The 12,808-nt window shown below is 49.6% G+C and overlaps 1 protein-coding gene across 1 annotated transcript; it reads right to left on the reverse strand.

Moving 5' to 3' along the window:
* Positions 1-6,994: 6,994 nt before the first annotated feature.
* LOC133746848 (histone H2A.N) lies at positions 6,995-10,121 on the reverse strand. The gene is given in 3 exon segments (XM_062175093.1): positions 6,995-7,160; positions 9,828-9,944; positions 10,057-10,121. Coding segments are annotated over 3 exon segments (348 nt in total).
* Positions 10,122-12,808: the final 2,687 nt, after the last annotated feature.

Raw genomic sequence — 12,808 nt, forward strand, 5'->3', positions numbered from 1 at the left:
CCCATCTGTGGAATGGGGATAAGAGGAGAAGATATGGCCTACATGTGTTTCAAGGGTAAAATGAAATAACTCATTTCAAGTGGTCATCGCATAGAAGGTGGAATGGGAGGAGGGAGGTGCAAGGCACTCATGTGGTATAGACCCAGTTTCAGTCTGAAAGATGGGCTGTGGGGACTGCACAACAGTGTGAACATCTCAATGCTTGCGGTTGTGTACTTGGCAATGGTCTAAATGGGAAAGTACATTGTATCATAATTTTTGAACATGTTTATCACAAAGTGGCAGACAAAATGGGACCTCCTGGATGAAGCCCTAGCATTGTCACTTCCTCAGAGCTCAGAAGCTCCTCCTCCTCAGAGCTTTGCTGTGCCCTCCCTCTCTCCCTGAGCTCAGATGTCTACCCAAGAGTCACCTCTGTTGCTGTGGATTCGTTCTGAGAGGAGGAGCATGGTGGGGGCAAGAGGCGTGGAGTCACCACCCAGACCCCGGGAGTCTGCGAGCCTGCAGACTCGTTTATTTCAGTTGGTACAGCAGCTTATGTAGCTGAGGCAGCCAATCCAGTCAAGGAGCAGTTTATGCCCTAACCAATCACAGCCTGTTGCCAGGCAGACTCCATTGCCAGGTGGTTTACCAGGGGGTTTCCAAAGCCATTCCTGAGTAACTGATGCTGGCTTGCCAGTGGCCATCTTGGCATGGCCTTCTCATTCCAGCACACACTTCCACAGGAAGTTCACCATGATCACCCTCTCCGATGCAATGCCTCCCAGGGCAGGTGTTTAGCCTCACAATTAAGATAACCACGTTCTACAATGGAGGGCCTGGGGTTGGTTCCCAGCTCTGGCTCCTGACTGCAGCTTCCCACCAAAGCAGACTCTGGCAGGCAGCAGGTGATGGCTCAAGCAGTTGGGTTCCTGCCACTCATATGAGAGACCTGGGTTGAGTTCCTGGCTCCCATCTTTGGCCCCAGCTATGGTGACACTTGCAGAGTGAACCAGTGGATAGGAACTCTCTATCTCTACCCCTCATGTAGGTAAAAATCTAAAATTTCTTTCAAAAATAAAGTAGCTGCTCCCATCTCTCACACTCCCCTGACCTGATGTGGATTTTCTGATGGCCCTCACCCTTGTCTGTCACTGCATTATTTGTTGATTACATCTCCCCGTTCAGGCTCTAAGTTCCATGAAGGCATGGACTTCACCATCTTGTTCTCTGCTGACCCCCTGGATATAGAACAGAGCCTGGCACTTACACAAGCAGTGAAAATAAAGCTACAATGGGGATTGGAGTTCTGGACCAACACCCAGCACCAGGAGGTCCCCTGGGGTGTGGTCACTGCTGTGAGACATGGGGAATGCTCAGAGAGTAAGCTGTCTATGCTGGAAGGAGGAGGAAGATGAACCTGAATTAAAAGATGACAATTTTGGGGTCCAGTGCTGTGGCATAGTAGGCTAAGCCTCTGCCTGCAGCACCAACATCCCATATGGGTGCCAGTTCCTGTCCCAGCTGCTCTTCTTCTGATCCAGTTCTCTGCTGTGGCCTGGGAAAGCAATGGAAAATGGCTCAAGTGCTTGGGCCCCTGCACCCACATGCGAGACCTGGAAGAAGCTCCTGGCTCCTGGCTCCTGGCTCTTGGCTCTTGGCTCCTGGCTTTGGTTTGGCTCAGCTCCAGCTGTTGCAGCCATCTGGGGAGTGAACCAATGGATAGAAGACCTCTCTCTCTCTGTCTCTCCCTTTCTCTGTAGCTCTGTCTCTTGAAAAAATAAATAAATATTTTTAAAAAGTGACAATTTTAAATCCCTGATCGGACTCAGCTCATGTGTGTTTTAAGCGTTTGATGTCTTTTCTGGACGAGCAAATGGCTTGCTAGGAGAGATGCCAGCCAGGGAGGGGTTTGTGTATACACAGATGAGGCCTTCTCTGCACTGTGGGCATGGACAGAGACTGCAGCGAAAGCTGGGGAGCACTGAGAGATGCTGGGCCCCAGCTGCGGCCAGGGGACAGGACCAGGAAGCAGGGGGAAAGGAGACGCCTGAAGGAGGGTTGTGAGCTGCCAGGAAAGGCCTAAGCCAGGATCTCCACTGGGGATACAGGTCAAGTTTGTATTTCCTCCCAATGAAAGCAGTTGGACCAGGGGACACAGAAGCGTGGAACAGGGATGTCCCCTGGGGGATGCCAGGGCATGTGCACCTGGGCAACTGAAAACCCTTTGAGCAAAAACACTTGGAATCTTCAAAAGATTTTTCTGAACAAGCTCTAAAGACAGATTACTGCCTTGTTCATTTAATATTTTACCACTTTCCTCTCTAGAGTCTGTGGAAATTTTCTTTTGCTTTAAGTATTTAGGGAGTGATGGGTAGATGTGTGGGAAGGGAAATAGCATTCCATATTTTATTTGATGTGGACAAGGTTGGTTCAAAGACAGACATAATACTATAAGCACCATGGCTTGGTCTCTGGCTTTAACCTTGAACCATAAGCCTCTCCTTTGTACGCTTCAGCCTGGCCACATGGATGGTCATCTCTGCCATTTCTGAGACACTGTAGACACCTGGGATGTGCAAATGCATCACGTAGATCACAGGACAGCTGTTGCAATAATCTCTTACCATAGACACAATTCTCCCTGGCTTTACACAGGAGGAAACTAGGACTCCAAGAAGTTAAATACATCCCTATAGCTAGCCGGTGGTAAAGCCGGAATCTGAACCAGAATTGTCTGTCTGAAAAGCTGTGCCCTGGGCTCGTGTCACCCAGCACCCAGCTCTGTGCCTGGCCCACAATGTATGCCCCACATATTTAGTTTCAAATGACCTGAATAATGAATGTCCTTGCTGCCATTCCCTGTGTGCCTGTTCTGTTCCAGGCACTGCACTGGTAGCACCTGCTTAGCTGTCTCCATGGCTCAGAGAGGAAGCAATTGTCTCCACAGCACACAGGGGGTCTGTGGTTCTGGGACTCCTGGGAACTGATCCAGGATGCCACAGCTAGTAACTGGTGGAGTCTCCAAGTCCTGTTTGCTTTTCCTTCACTTACTTCCCTCTGTGCTCTCTCAGTCTTGGAAGGGACCTCAGTGGCCATTCACTTCTGATGCCCACCCCTCACCATCCATCCCCCCAGTGACTGGGACCCTTCCCCTCTAATGGAATTACATTATCATGAATTTTATTCTTTCTCCTTAGAGCAGATGCAATCTGCCATGGTGGAAATAGCTGTAATAATGCCCCAGACCAAAGCACTGTGTTGTGAAAGAACTTTTCATGTACATTGATTAACTTGACCTTCACCATGACCCTGTGCATTACCACCCCCATCTGACAGGTGTGGAGACAGATGTGGATGAGTGATTGCCCAACTGCAAGTTCAGTGCAGGTTTGCTCTGCTACACTAGGCTGCTGCAAAGTTCAAAGTCAAGATCAAGTCAGGGAGTGAGCATGAGATAAGAGATGGGGAGAAGATTAGAGGTTGGACTCAGTCTTCCTCCACTTCTGGACCATGTTGGAAGCCACCTCCCTCAGTGGCCCCAGCCCATGTTCCTTAACAACACATGCACTCATTTCACCCTCTTGTGTTTGGATGCAAACTCTGAGTGTCTAACCACTTATAGTGGAGAGTAATCAGCAGGTCCTGGTAGTTAGTCCGAATGGCAAAAATGTCATAGGTTATGACAAAGGGGGCAAGGTGTCCCATCGTGGTCCTCTTTGTATTTTCCATGGGTGGAACAGCCTCTAAGTAAGGAACACACAAGTCCTCGGGCCAGAAGTCCAGCCTAGGACCTATGATAAGTGACAGGACTTGGAGGAGAAACCTGGGATTGCTCCTAGACTAAGCCAGATCCCAGTGTTGGGTCAAGTAGAGCCAGAGACAGCATGTCCCTTTAGAACACTGATGGCAGTCAACTCTTAGGAGGTGGTAGATAAAGGAGAGTCCTCATTCAGCTCTGAGTCAGCCAGGAGGGTAACTCCCCAGTGTTAACTGTGGTCTAGAAAAAGCTTAAGTCAATAATGGGTATTTGAACCTGTTCAGGGCTTAAGATGCCCACAGCCATCCCAGGATGCAGGATCTGTACAGGACAGCAGGAACTCAGTGGAGAAGCCAGGTCCGGGCTCCAGAACTCCAGCCCCCAGGTGGCCTTCAGTGCCTCAGCAACCCACTTCTAGTTACCCCTGAGCATCAGCCACCCCCCCATCCCCGTGCATGGCCCAGGGCCAGTGGGACAGCATCCTGCAAGAGCCACCTGTGGTGAGAACCGGGAGGGCTTGAGTACCTCCCCAATGCCTTGGGATCCACTGTATCCCCAAACCAAGAAGGTGCACTTTGAGGAATGGTCACTGGGTGTCACCACTGCTCCTTAGGCCAGCGCCCTCATCGGCTGGCTAATGCTGAGGGATGCTGCAGGGACAAAGTTCCTTCCTGGAGACTCAGCTGATGGGCCTGACACCTTCTGCGCCTCCCTTGAGCTGCCTGACCATCCCACTCCCCTCCCCATTGACTTCCAGTCTGTCCTGGATCACCTGGTTCATCACAGGGGTGCTCCCCTGTTCCTCTCTTCATCTGAGCTCACTCAGCAGAACCCAATCTCTGCCTTCTCCATCGGGCACTGGGGCATGGGGCTGGATTTGCTTTCAATTCAGGATCACAAACTCCAACAGGCACTCAGTCCTGGTCAGCCACCTGTCCAGACGTGTCCAAGATTCGCACTCTGTCCCCATACACAACTTCGTACCTAATCTTCAAAACTGCCATGTCCCTGTTCTACCATCACTTGTTTCATTAAAAAAAGGAACTAGAAGTTACCCTCATCATCACCAAGCCTGAAAACTACCAGTATTTATCCTCCTCTTTCATTTCCTCAAAGCCCTGGATCCCTTGGCTTCTCTACAGTCTTCTGGGCTAACATCTCCCTCTGTTCTGGAAAATTCCCGTCTCTCATGGATATCAAGCAGCCCTCTGCCCACGTCTCTTCCCTCTCAGTGCTAAATTTCTCCATTGGCCACAGCACCATCAACAAAGTTGTCTCTGCCCACTGCCCATGCACTCTTCGAGCTGCTCAGGTCTGGCTGTCATTCGCCCTGCCTCACTGAGGTGACCTATCTCCATGCCACCAAATGCAATGGACATACACATCTCCTTTTAACATTTTCCCAGGACCATGCACACCCGACAAGGCCACATTCCCTCCTCCCGGCCCCCATAGCACCACCCTCTCCTGATTTCTTAGATTCCCTCTCCTTAGTTTCCTCGGATGGCTCCTTTAGTCTTTGAGTCTAAATGTGAGAATTGCTTCAGTCTTGGTCTTAGATTGGTTTGTCTTTTCACTGCTACCCTGACTTCCCAGGTCATCTCACCCATTTCTGCTGACCTGTACGTCACCCTTCATTGCTGATGACTCTCAGATTTGTACCCTATGTTTAGTCTTCTCCCTCTGGGTGAAAGGCACCACTGCCATCCGCACAACTCAAGCCCCAAACCAAGAATAAGTACTTCTTCCTTCCCTCCTCCTAGCCACTCCATGAGCAAAGCCAAGTGATTCTATCTCCAAAAATCCTCTAAGATCTCTCACCTCTGCTACCCCACACCCACTGGGGCCACCATCACCTCTGCTGACCGATGCCAGATGTCTCTAACCTCCCCCTCCCACACTCTTCCATCTAGTCTCAACACAGCTGCAGCAGTGTTGATGCAAATGTCCTGCTTCTCATTCCGCATAAACGTACACAATGCTCCGAGCTGTGCTTAAGACCTGTGCACTTCCTCTGGGCCACACCTCAACTAAAATACAAAGCTAAAGCGAAACACCCAAGACGTCAGTTCCCAGCTAAAATCCTTAGGGGCCCCTCCTCGTATTCAGGGTAAACACCAGCCCCGCCTGGCTCAGCCCAGCCGCTTCCTCCACCCTCCTCTCCTGCTGCACATCCTCCCTGCTTACTAGAACCCGGCCATCCTGGCTTTCAGTGAGGGTCTCCCACGTGCCAGAGCTGTGCTGTCCGTCTGACTCAGGGCCTTGGCTCAGGCTGTTCTGTTAGCTCAGGGCCTGTCCAGTTGTAGCACTTTGTCCTTCATGTCACCCACCTGGCTTTCCCAGGTCCCTCGCACCTAAAGCACATCTTCCGCTTCCTAACTCACAGAATTGCTATAATACGATAACTGTTTTGCATTTCCACAATTGGGATCAGCTTGCAATTGGACATACTTTTATAACCATGCTGGTATATATAAGTGCTATGAAGCTAACAGACACTGTGAGTCTTTTCCTCAAAGAACAAGCATTCCCTTCACTTTATTTTTTAATTCCTATAAATCACAGTGGCAGTACTTAAATAAATCACTCTTTTCTGCAGAGTCTAAATGATGTCTCTCTAGGCACTGTCAAGAGCCACAGTAATTTATCTGCATAAGCATGGTAAAAGGGAGAGACTGTGGCCTGCTGGGGTGGGCAGGGTACAGGAGGAAGCCAGAGGGCAGCAGCCCCCTCACTACTGCCTGCACTGCCATTCTGGGCAAGGCTTCTACCTTCAAGCTGCACCCTCCAGGGATTCAGCCACCTGTGGGCCCTCTCCCCCACACCCACCCTGGGGCCCCATTATCTGAGTTCATTCCAGCACTGCTCTCTCCATTCTCTGTCCAGACTGGGGAGAGATGGTGGGGACATGGTGTGATGAGTTGAACTGTGTCCTCTGAAATGAGCAGGGGTCAGCTAAAAACAGGGGAGAAGCAGGCACTCAAGTTAAAAAGCCCTCGACAAGCATAATATATACTTAAACACATACACACAACCCCCAAAAACATACACTAGAGAAAATGCCTTTTCTTTTTTTCCACAAAGCCATAGTTTAGAAACACAGGACCCAGAGACCAGGTATGCAGCACCGAAACTCCCAAGGCAGCAGGTGCTTCTCAGACATCGAGTCTTCCAGCCCAGCCCTCTGACATATCCAGTTCTGTGGACAAGAGCAGTCACTTCAGCAACAGTGCCATCCAGAACAACTTCATTTACTCAAAAGCTCTTCTGAGAAGATCGCTGTTTGCCTGCTGCAAGGATCTGTCTGCTGGTGACAACTCTTCAGGGGATGTAGAAAAGCAGTGTAAATGCTTCCAGGCTAACTCGTCCCAGCTGCCAATCAGCCAGAGAGCCTAGTACATCCACGCCCCGGGGGCACCCACTGAGCCGGGGGGGGGGGGGGGTCTGGGAGGAAAATGGCACAGAGAAGTGAAGCTTCCCATAGTGCATGAGCCATGGTCTAACCCACCCATGAGCAACACAAATCACAAGGCCATGGTCTCTATTGACAGGCTCTTGCGAAGAGGGAGAGAGGGGGGTCTGCAACTGGTGAGAAAGGTGAGCCTGATTTTGCTAACACACACAGACTCCAGTCACCTCAGTTTTCATTCCTTGGTTTTTCCCAACAGCAATGGAGTGAACACCCAACACCTTTGGAAGATGGAAAACACTGTTTTCCTCTAGAATGTACTTTTCCACTTTGTGTTCCATATTGGTAAGCATTGTATGAGGATACTACAAAGAGTTCATGGAATATGGAATGAAAGACAAGTTTATTTGAGGGCAGAACATTTTGGAACCCACGCATACAGGGGCAGCAGAGATAGCTTTGAACAGCTCATGTAAAAACGTGTATTGTGAAAAAAGTATACATTTTATTTCAATTTACTTTTGCACCAAGATAAACTCATCTTTCCATTCCATTTTCCCATAGAATTTCTGAAGCATCCTTGTATTTAGCTTTCTCAACCTGTAGCCTACCTTCCTAGGACTTCCTTGTGCCAACTTGACCTCTAGCCAAGTTGGAAGACTTGCTCTTCCCTGGCTGTATCCCCAGGTTTATCTGTCACCTCCACCTGCCATGCTGGTACCCAACGTCATCTTTCAAATCCTCTCCAACCTTTGAGGCTGCCCCCCGCCAAGTACCACTTCCCCCTTATCTGCGTCCCACACAACCTTATCCAGTCCTTCCTCCTGCTGAGGGCCATGGCACTGTGCTCTTAGGGCCTGTGTCACACGCTGTCATCTGTCATTAGGATTTTTGTCTAAAGCGGGAGAGACAGCATCATAGCAGGAGCCTACTCTGAGAGTCGTCACCTGCCCATGGCTCTACTCCGAGTTCTGCCTGGACATGACACATCACAGAGCGAGTCATATTTTCTCACTGCCTCGGTCTCTCTTCCCTGAAAGGCTTGAAGAGAGATTGGAAAAGCTTCTCCTGGTTCTAGTAATTTAGAAGAATTTCCTCAACACCCTCTCCCACCCCAGGATTGTAAGCCTCTGTACAAGAGAGATGGCATCGCTTTCCTCCAAGTTCCCACAGCAGACCTGGCTGGCACGGAGACACCCAGTACAATTAAACCCAACCCATCTCCTGTTTTACCCTGAGAGACTAACCCCAGGCACAGACCCAAGTCTTGGAGCCGTGAGGAAGCAGAGCAGCCTGCCAGGCTCACACAGTCAGAGCCAGGCCAAGGAAAGACTAATTTTCAGAGGGGTTTTTTAGGAGATACCCAAAGGACTGCCTATGCAAGGACTGCCTAGAGAGGGCCCTTCCAGGCTGGGCAGCCTGCATTTGACCGGTTCTCAAATGGAGGTGACTCTGCTCACCAGGGGATAGTGATATTTTCAGCTGTGACATCGTGGGGGAAGGGAGGGTATCATTGGCATTGGGTAGGTAGCAGCCACTCATGCTACTGATCAGCCTGCAAGGTACAGGACAATGCCCCATGGCAGTTACCTGGCTCCAAACATCAACTGCACTGTGGTGGGAAGCCCTGCCTTGGCTATCATGCACCTCTTTCCTTTTCCCATCTGTTCTTTTTTTTTTTTTTAAAGATCATTTATTTGAAAGTCAGAGTTACACACAGAGAAAGAGGGAGAGGCAGAGAGAGAGAGAGAGAAAGGTCTTCCATTTGCTGGTTCACTCCCCAGATAGCCGCAATAGCCAGAGATGCGCCAATCCAAAGCCAAGAGCCAGGAGCTTCTTCTGGGTCTCCCATGTAGGTGCAGGGGCCCAGGGACTTGGGCCATCTTCTTCTGCTTCCCCAGGCCATAGCAGAGAGCTGGATCGGAAGTGGAGCAGCCAGGACCCTAACCGGTGACAAAATTCCATCTGTTCTTAAACCTCATTTTCTGCTGCTTCCCCCAGGATAAGCAGCAGAGACCCAACGATAACCACCGGGATATAGCATAACAACACACGGGAATGCTCAGTCCTACTTCCTTGTCCTCAGGACACAAAATTCAAATCAAGCCCCAGCACATTTTTCACAGATCCTCCCGACAGCTTTTGAAGTCCCCCCCCCCCCCCATTTTGAGGGGGAGGATTTTCTCAGTTTTGCTTTCTACAGGGTGTGTGCCATGGGGTGAAGCCGGGTGAGCAGAAAGTAGGAATGGGTGCCCACTTGCTGAAGGGACATCCTGAACACAGAGCACCACGCCATGGAAACCTGACACCTGCAGCTCTTCCAAGTCACAGAGCTGGGTAGGTGGTGAATCCCCCTCTACTGGAAGGAGAGGGTGTTTAAGAATCAGTTTACAGATTGCCTGTGGACAGATACAAGAGACAGGCACTAAGAGCTCAGGTGTTCGGAGTTGCTGCCAACAGAAAGAACCCAAGTGGGCGGAGATAGCAGCCGTGGGCAGATCCAGCTCACTGTTTGCACAGAACTCTTCAGAAGCACAGTGTGTGAAGACAGGTGCAGCATCAGAATAGGTGAAGTCAGGAACACACCCAGGGCCGCTAACATGCTCCCTCCCTTGCACATTCCAAGCTTCCACAAAGAACGCACCAACCCACTTGCTGTAGGGTTTTCCCCCATGTAACTAAAAGAGCCCCCTCTTCTTCCAATCAGCTGAGTTGGGCCACTCATACTTCTCTTTTGCTAGGATATGAACTTCAGTCTTCTCAGGGGATCATAGGCCATTGAAACAAATGAAGTACCTGTTGAAGGCTCACCCCTTAGATGATTGGCTCGAAGCGCCAGCTGTAGGCAAGCATGTGTTCCAAAAAGGTCTGGAAGGCCCCTCTCTCCTGATGAAATTAGTGATTGCACCTGCAGAAGATGAAGACTCTCCGAATCCGTAGGAGGACTCGGTGTAGAGTCCAAAGTGGGCTCATGCTGCATTCCTGGGAGGAGCGTAAGGCAGGACGCTTGAACTCTGAGCTTTCTTGCACTCTGTCACGTGTGGAAGAGAGAGAGAGAGAGAGGCCAGGTTGATGAGTGGCCATCAGTTTACTAGATAACACACATCTCAGAAATCATTCTTAGGAAGGGCGTCGTGGTGCAGCTGGTGAACACATCGCTTACAACACTGGAATCCCACACCAGAGTGCCAGTTTGTCCCAGTTGCTCTGCTTTTGACCCAGCTCCCTGATAATGTACCTGCAGAGGCAGAGGATAGTGGCCCAAGTACGTGGGCCCCTGACATTCACCTGGGAGACTTGGGTAAAGTTCAGACTCCTGGCTTGGACCTGGCCCAGCCCCAGCTATTGCAGCCATTTGGGGAGTGAACCAGTGAATGGAAGATCTCTTTCTCTCTGTCTCTCCCTCTCTCTGTCACCGTAGCTTTCATATAAAATAAATTTTTTAAGAAGTTATTCTTTCAAAATGGTTTTTGTTTATATATTTATTTGAGAGACAGAAAGAGAAAGAGCTTCCAACTTCTGGTTCACTTCCCAAATGCCTGCAGTGTCCTGGACCTGGACAAACCAAAGCCAAGGGCTGAGAACTCAATCTGGGGGTCTCCCACATGAGTGGCAGGGCCATAACTACTTGGGTCATCTCTGCTGCCTTCCAAATTGCACCTTAACAAGAAGCTGGAGTCAGGAGCAGAGGCTGGGGCTTGAACCCGGGCACTCCAATGTGGGATGAAGACATCCCAAGTGATGTCTTAACTGCTAGGCTGAATACCTGCTCCAGAAGTTACTTTTACAAGCCTAAGTCCAGGTGTTTTTTATTATAGTTGTCTTAAGATTTCAATTCAAAAGAGCTGGGAGTAGGCCCAGGAAGCTGTATGGTTCTAAAGCATCGCATGGGACCACAGCAGCGAACAGAGCACCAGAGAATCAAGGTGTCCAAAGAAGATAAGAACCAAACCAGACAGACACTCTCCCTTTCCACTGGTTCTCAGCTGCACCGAAGCCCCAGAGAGGGGAATGGGAGACAAGAACCTGGCTGTCAGCTTACCAGTACTAACTGTGCCCCAGGCTTCACATATTTCAGCCCATTTAATAATTATCAGAGCATGCCCAGAAGATAATAAAGATGTCACTCGGCTCTACAAAGGAGGACACTGAGGCTGGGCAGTTTTTCGTGATTCACCCAGGGTCACACGCAGGGTGGGACTTCAGAGCCAGCCCCACGGCCGTTGCTTCTCGTCCCAGGCTCCAGGGCCTTCCAGGCCTGAACATTTCAGCCACACACTCCTGGCCATCAGCTCTCTGGCTGCGGGTTCCACGTCAGTGGATTCAACCAACAAGTGTGGACAACACTCGGGAAAGAAATCGCACCCATATTGACAGGTACGGAGTCTTCCTTTTTTCATTATTCCCTAAACAATAGCGTGGAACAACTATTTACATCACTCATTTACATTGTTCTAGGTGTTATAAGTAATCCGGAGGAGATTTAAAGTAGACAGGAGACTATGCATAGGTTGTATACAAATACAGCCCTGTTTTACATAGGGACTTGAACACCTGCGGATTTTGGAATCTACAGGGGGTCCTGATCGTAGTTACACATGTGTGCTCGCTACAGTTGCTGCATTTATTCACTGATGGAGTGCTTCAAGTGGAACTCACCCACAGGGTAGGTTCAATTCCTCAGAATTATTCTTTTGCTACACTTTGAAAAGTGCTAAATTAAAACTTTAAAAACCTGAATAACATCTGCATTAGCAACAACAGAATAAATTCAACTTCTGAATGCCTCTGAGAAAGGAAAAAGGGGTTCCCTGTTGCTTGGTTGTCAAAGTCACCCCTTCCATGAACTCTTACTCTCACATCACCATCCTCATCTCCCATTATTCTCATTTAAAATGCTATATAGCTCTCTTTCTCCCCCTGTTTCTCTGTCTCAGTATTTGGGCCTTTCTCTGCCAAAATAAAAAAAAACACCTACTAGTTAAGATATCCACAGCCCACATCAGAGTACCTGGGTTTGATCCCCCAGTTCCAGCTCCTGACTCCGACTTCCTGCCAATGCAGAGCCTGGAAGATGGCAAGTGATGGATCAAGTAGTTGGGTCCCTGCCTCTCACATGAGAGACTTGGACTGAGTTATATAGTTCCTGACTTTGGCCTGACTTATCCCTGGCATTTGGGGGCATTTGGGGAGTGAATGAGCAATGGTAGCTGTGTCTGTCTGTCTGTGTCTGTCTCTTGGATTTTAAATGCACAAACCATAGATTACATGCTATGGGGAACTGGAAGTCTTAATGCAAAGAAGTAAGTACAAACTGGCCAGTACCACCAGCTCTTTGTGGGACAGCACACTTCACATGGAATGGGAAATGGGAAGGGTTGGGCCCAGGGGAATCAGACTGATGCTATGTGTGAAGAGGATGCTGGAGAGCATTTGGAGAAGGGGAGAATAACAGATACGGTGCAGCAGTGGGGTGCTGTCCAGGGAGCCTGGCCAGACAGCATTCACCCACTCGAACATAGTCAGGACATTCTGATCCCCTGCTAAGTGCAAAGTCCATGGCTATGCATTGAAATGGTACTAAACTGCTATTAGGAATCACAGAACTCACAGAGAGGAAAATCACTGGGTGATCAGAAGAATCACAAGCCTCAATTAGA

This window comes from Lepus europaeus, chromosome 18, assembly GCF_033115175.1.
Source record: "Lepus europaeus isolate LE1 chromosome 18, mLepTim1.pri, whole genome shotgun sequence".
Lineage (NCBI taxonomy): Eukaryota > Metazoa > Chordata > Mammalia > Lagomorpha > Leporidae > Lepus > Lepus europaeus.